Raw genomic sequence first — 6,759 nt, 5'->3', positions numbered from 1 at the left:
TTCACGACGAAATGAAATAAGGTGGTTTTCTTTAAAATTCTGCAAATAACCATTTTTTGCTCACGATGTTGATATTAGCTTACTATTTCTTGGAGTTTTCAACAAAAACTTTTTGTGTAACTTAGTTCCTATCCTTTCTTTTGCTTTTCTTTTCTCTTTCCTTCTGTTTTCGTGATGCTTTCCTAAGAAAGAATCGTGCGCTGGAGTAGGATGATACGGTGAAAGAGAAGTGGAATTGGAAGGAGAAAAACTTTAATAAAGTTATATTAGCTAGATATTTGATTGCTATAAAGAACCAATTAAATTAAAAATTTTAGAATTGATCACTTTTTATTTTGACTAGACAAAAATGTCCTTTCAAAAAATTGGCTTCATTAGGGACATATAATAGGTGCATAGATATTCATCTTTCACGGAAACTTTTTAGGAAATTGTTCAAACTTTCGAGTTAGGTCAAGATTCGAAGTTGAGTTGGGGAGGTGCGTGTTCAAGTTGGTTCCATATACATTTACGTTTGACATGTGGTATTAGACGTATCTGAATAGTATAACTTACAAAATTCAACATTTCTAGTACTATTCGATATTGTTAATTCAATTTATGAAAACTGAATACAATACGAAAAGAGGACCCTCATGTGCACTAGCTCCTACATCTTTCATTTCTTTATCCATATCACAAATTTCCCTATGCAAAGGGCATTTCCAGAAGACGTATCATTCCTTCCACGACTCATTATCTTAGATTAGTCAAGGGCCCATGCATTTCTTACATTAATTTACTAGGAAGATGTCTATTTAAAATCTCAAGTGCAAACAAAAGAAGATTGTGATAATTATGAAAATTTTGTAGTATAAATCTCATTAAACCAAAGGTAGCTTAAATAATTTGGGTCTTTTTGGGATTAATTTTAAAAAACTAATAGGGCAAATGATCATTGGTAAAACTATTGTCCGTGATTGGCGACAGAATGACGATTATGATTCTGATTGTTCAAACAAATTTATCAACAACGATATGGTTGGTGATCACAACACACCTTTAACAATGTTTATCGAGAATAATGTCGTCAACTAGATAGTTAATGATCATTTTATTCTTTCGGTATACTATTGCCGACTTACAAGTTATTTTTTTTTTTTTCAATTTTCATTCTTTTCCGGTTAGAAATTTCAATTAGTAATTAATTTAAAATTTTTATTAATTTATTTATTGATAAAATCTCCTTTAGTAAGCTAAAGTTGTTGAACTACTTATGTTTTTAATTTAGTAACTAAAAAATCATTTGTAATCTTTAATTATTATGTTTGATATTGTTAATTACCGACATAGTTTTTCATAAGAAGGATACAAGGACAAAAATATCTAACTTTTTAAAAATTGAAGGCGTTATACGGCGGCTTAACTCGCCTAACATTTGAGCCAACACTGAAGATAACATAAAGTTCTCCTCGAAAAAAAGAAATGAATTTCGCTATGATGGATAGAAAGCATTACAATTTTATCTTGTTTGAAATCCTACTGTTAAGATTTGGGGTCCATCTTAATAAAGTCAACCTTATTAAGAAGAGGAGTCCAAGATCTTTTTAAATTGATCAATATTTTCGTATTTAACTGATGTGAGATTTTTATCCCTTAACATGCTCCCGCAAGATGATGACTCGTTTGAACAAATCAATCTTGCAATCCGTTGCTCATTAATTGAGACTTATAATCGGATCGAATTGCTCTTTGAAATTTAATGGGCTCTGACACTATGTTAAGATTTGGAGTCCATCTTAATAAGGTCAACTTTATTAAGAGGAGTGACCCAAAATCTATTTAAGTTGGTCAATATTTCGGTATTTAACCGATGTGAGATATTTATCCCTTAACACCTACTGAAAACTAGAGCATGTTTAGAATGGTTTATATACATGAAATAACCAATTAACATTATCAAACAATCAAAGATCAACAAGAATTAAAAAGACACAATTTTTTTTTTCTTTTCCCGAAAAAAGACAGAAAAGGAACAAATGGGTGCCACTTTCAACTCTCTTTCTCTAATTTCTTGACCTGAGAAAGCGTGTCACGGGTTTGTCTTGAAAGGCCCTTATTTAAAAGTAAACACATATTCCTCTCTCACTGCATAACCGAGGTAGCCTTTAGCACATTTACGAAAATGAAAAAAATGTCACTACAAGTTCCTAATGAACTACACTAGTAGCAAGTTAATCCTCAATAATTCGTCATCGTTTCTGAACTAATCTTTAATGACAAAATAATTCAAAATCATTAAGTGACCTCTTGTATATGTTGAATTTTGTGGAGTTAAATTTTTGTTCACGTGTTGAAACAAGGCTTTAGAAATAAGTTAAGGAGGAGTTCGATAGTTTGTGTCATCATTGCAATTATAATGAAAGGCCGTTAGATCAACTTGCTCTAAAAGTTGAGGACAAATTTGTTACTAAGGAAATAGGTTGAGGACCAAAGGTCCAATTTTCTCATAAAAATCCACTCCCTTTAATCTCTCATACCCCCCACCCCACCCCCCAAAAAAAAAAACTTTAAAACCCTCTTTTTCACTCTTATTTTCAAGAACCCAAAAGAAATTGTTGGAGAGTGTTTTGTTTCTTTCTGCCAATTCTTGATTCTCCATGGATTTAATGCTAGATAACTATGAAGGCATATTATTATCCTTAGAATCCCAGAAATCAGCCCCAGCTCCATTTTTGACTAAAACATACCAGCTCGTTGATGATCCCACAACAAACCACATAGTTTCTTGGGGTGAAGATGATACAACCTTTGTTGTTTGGCGTCCATCGGAGTTTGCTCGTGATCTTCTTCCCAACTATTTCAAGCACAGCAATTTCTCTAGCTTCGTCCGCCAACTTAACACCTATGTAAGTGTTTCCATACTACTTACGTGTAATTACATGTCTGGTATGCTCAACTCTATGTCACTTTACAAAATGATGATACGTTGGGTGTTCATCACCGATCTGTTGAGGTCCATTGCCTACGACTGGAAAGAAGTTAACACATTATCGGTTGTAGTTATTTTGAGTATCGTATCAAACATTCTAATAATGTATATTTGTGTGCATGAATTTATATTCTTGTGAGATATATATATATATTGATTTTCTTTTTCTTTTTTTTCCCTTTATTGTGGCTGTGGATGTAACTAGGGTTTCAGAAAGATTGTTCCAGACAGATGGGAATTTGCAAACGATTTCTTTAAAAAGGGTGAGAAAAAATTGTTATGTGAGATCCACCGGAGAAAAACAGCTCAGCCTCAAGTGGACCTCAATCACCATCACCACCACCACCATCTCAGCCACTCAATCAGTAGCCCAAGTTTCTCCCAGTATACAAGCCGAGTCAGCATCTCACTATCAGACTCCGACGAGCAGCAACCACCCAATTGGTGTGATTCACCACCACTCTCTTCTCCCACCGGCATCTCCGTCTTAGCGAACGCCACCACCACCAGCAACAGCATTTCAGTCTCTGCGCTTTCAGAAGATAATCAAAAGCTTAGAAAGAGAAACAGTATGCTCATATCTGAATTATCCCACATGAGAAAACTATATAATGATATTATTTACTTCGTTCAGAACCATGTGAAGCCAGTGGCACATAGCAATTCTTATCCTTCTCTATTCCCATGTAACTCATCTGCACAACCTTCTGCCGCCGTACCTTTGGCGGCATCTACTAATTCGAAACATAATTTGAAAGCCATATTTCAACCTGAACATTCTATAAACCAGCGAGTGACACTGCCCGTGAACAGTACAGTGATAAGTCTTGAAAGACCGGCAACAAATAGCGAAATGTGCAATACAAAGCTGTTTGGTGTGCAACTCCCATCAAAGAAAAGATTACACTCTGAATTTTCTTCTTCTGTGGAGAGTAAGAAGGCAAGATTGATCTTGGAGAAGGATGATTTGAGGTTGAATCTCATGCCACCATTTCCTTGTTAGCTTCTCTTTCAAGAAAAATTGAAGTCGCTAGAATTTTTATTTTTTTTTTTATTTTTTTTTTCTTACAGTCTTTTGGTAATTAAGACTTTAATCCTGATATTATCTTGATCCACCAGCCATGAATGCTGGTGGCTTTTGATTATATTCACAGATAAAGATCAAGTTAAATTCAACAAAACGTTGATTGGAGCATGTTTGAGTGAGTTTAAAAGTTACTTTTAATTAAGTATTATGTTCCACTTACTTTTTGTAAGTCTAAAAGTTGATTGGAGTATGTTGGCTCTAAACTTAGATCAAGTAAAATTAAATGATTCAAGCACGATTAGCTATAGGTTACAAAACTTTTGTTTCACAAAATAATTATATTTTACCTTTATCTTACTTTAAGAGTTCAGAAAGGTTACCTACAGATTTTGAAAGTAACTCATATTCTATTGTCAAAATAAGTAATTGATTTATTTTCAACTCTAATCAAAATAAGAAAAATATTTAGTTTAAACTTAATCCTTTCGAACTTAGCTAAAACTGCTTTTTAATTATATGTTTCTTTTTTACATTCGTTGAAAGGTTTTCTTTTTCAGTTCTAATGAGAAGAGAACTCATAAAGGTTCCAGCTTTGTACACTGGTAATATATATTTTATAATCATGGGGCTTCCTCTAATCAAGACATATGACTACCAGACTTTTGCAAGGACGACCACGGCATGACTTGGCTTGTTAAATTCTGATTTTTTCCCCCTTGAACCAATACTTCCAGTTCGATAATAACAACATGAAATCTACTACATGTACAACAACTTATACAGCAATTTGTACAGCTTTCTCACATATAAAGCATGGAGTCCATGATTAAAATAATCGTGGATACCACACATATGAGAGGACTATAATTTTTACAGCACTTGGGGGCTGTACAAGTATCCTTATTGTAATAATATTGATTGTTGAACAGCGACACGGATCAACGGAACTTTATAGTGGGGCCGGGCCAGGTTTAGATGTATAGGCGACCACACAAATCTCTGTATCTCGAAGAAATAACCCCTTGTTTGGTCTTCATATTTTCAAAATACATTTCCCTCTCTTATTTTTTTAACCACAAATTTTTTTGAAAAAATAATATTACATGTAAACTAAAATTTTTTCTTATTTTTTAATTATACATTATTCATCAAAATACCATTTCAAAATGTATTTTGAATTTAAAAGGGGGGCTCAAATAGACTTTAAATATCAACTATTAAACAAAATAGGCATCTTAAAAGAATAACAACTTCGAATTCCATAATGTTAAAATCAGCAGTACGTTATTGTACTAACTTTCATGGATTACAAGAAATCGAAAGGGAAAGTTTCAAAAGTAGGAGGATAAGTATGGTCTATTTCAAAATTAAGAATGAAGGTTTGAACTTTCAAAAATCAGATATTTAATATAATTAATTAATTAATTATATATTTTATTAATTAAATATATTAAGGTCACATATCTATACAATTTGGTCACGAATTCACAATTTAATTAATCTCATAATATTTTTCGATCACAAATCATAATTTTTAAATGACAAATTATTTTACAGTCACAATTCAAAAAAATTTTAGGTTACAGTTTGTTAATCGGTCACCTATCAAATATTAATATGTCACCATTTATGTATCGATTACAACTCACAAATACTTTAGGTCAAAATTTTATTAGATGGTCACAAATTAATATATTTTTAGGTAACATTGATCACAATTTATCTTTTTCATCGGTCATATATTTGTTTATTGGTCACAGATTAACCAATTTAATAGTCACAATCAACCAAAAAATCTGTGACACAAACCACCGTCACCAATGCCGAACACCACACACCAAGTCATCAGATCTGCCATCGCCAACCACACGAGGACCATCACCATTACTACTCTAACAACCAAANGGGGAAAAAAATCACGGGACAACTCTGACCAAAATCCATTATAACAAAAATATAGAATACAATATTCAAGTTTTGTTTATGTCCCAAAACTTGAATTCTCAACAAATTGGAAATACCACAATAATTAATCTCTAAGACAACAATTTATCTCTCCACAAATCACTAATTTGCTTAAACTTCTGAGAACGCACTTTGAATACTACATCTTTAGATTATCCAAAATGCACCTTATAGAAAATTCCAATTCGTATTATGTAGAGAAGAAAAACCTTGTGTGAATCTACACCCAATTGATAAAAAAAACTTCTGTACCAATTATTTTTCCTTCTTTCAGCAACTTGGTTTTCTTTTTTTATTTTTAGCCCTAGTCTCTCAACTTTCTATGTAGCAGCCACAGAATTTTTGAAGATACCTACCCAACAGCCACGGTTTTGTGATTTTTATATGTGTTGCCACCCTTTTTTTTAACCTAAATTAAAAGTAAAGAGGATTGGGCTCTCTTTTCCTCATGGGCTGGACAAGCCCATAAAACAATCTCTCTCTTCAGCCCACCGAGGAAGGAGATTTTCATCTAACAGATTAGTTAGAGTCAATGCCAACCAGTTCAGTACAAAGCTCAAGCTTTTTTGTGATCACAACTTTTGTCATCATATCAGCTAGATTCTTCTCTATATGAATCTTCTCTAACAATATCAATTGTTTTGCCAATATTTGTGGTAGCCAATGATATATCACATCAATGTGCTTCGTCCGAGAATGATAATTAACATTTTTGCTCAAGTTTAATGAACTCTAATTGCCATAATTAACTACATACACATCTTGCTTCAAACCCAAATCTTGGAGAAATCGTTTC

The 6,759-nt window shown here is 32.8% G+C and overlaps 1 protein-coding gene across 1 annotated transcript; it reads left to right on the top strand.

The window, feature by feature from the left end:
• Positions 1–2,595: 2,595 nt before the first annotated feature.
• On the top strand, positions 2,596–4,217 carry LOC111401349 (heat stress transcription factor B-4-like). Its single transcript, XM_023029049.1, has 2 exons — positions 2,596–2,888; positions 3,177–4,217. Exons 1-2 carry the CDS (start codon positions 2,640–2,642, stop codon positions 3,972–3,974), a joined length of 1,047 nt encoding a protein of 348 aa, XP_022884817.1. The 5' UTR covers positions 2,596–2,639; the 3' UTR covers positions 3,975–4,217.
• The last annotated feature ends 2,542 nt before the right edge of the window (positions 4,218–6,759 follow it).

Source organism: Olea europaea, chromosome 10 (assembly GCF_002742605.1).
Source record: "Olea europaea var. sylvestris chromosome 10, O_europaea_v1, whole genome shotgun sequence".
NCBI lineage: Eukaryota > Viridiplantae > Streptophyta > Magnoliopsida > Lamiales > Oleaceae > Olea > Olea europaea.
The sequence above is the reverse complement of the archived record's forward strand: the minus strand, read 5'-3'. Positions and strand labels throughout refer to the sequence as shown.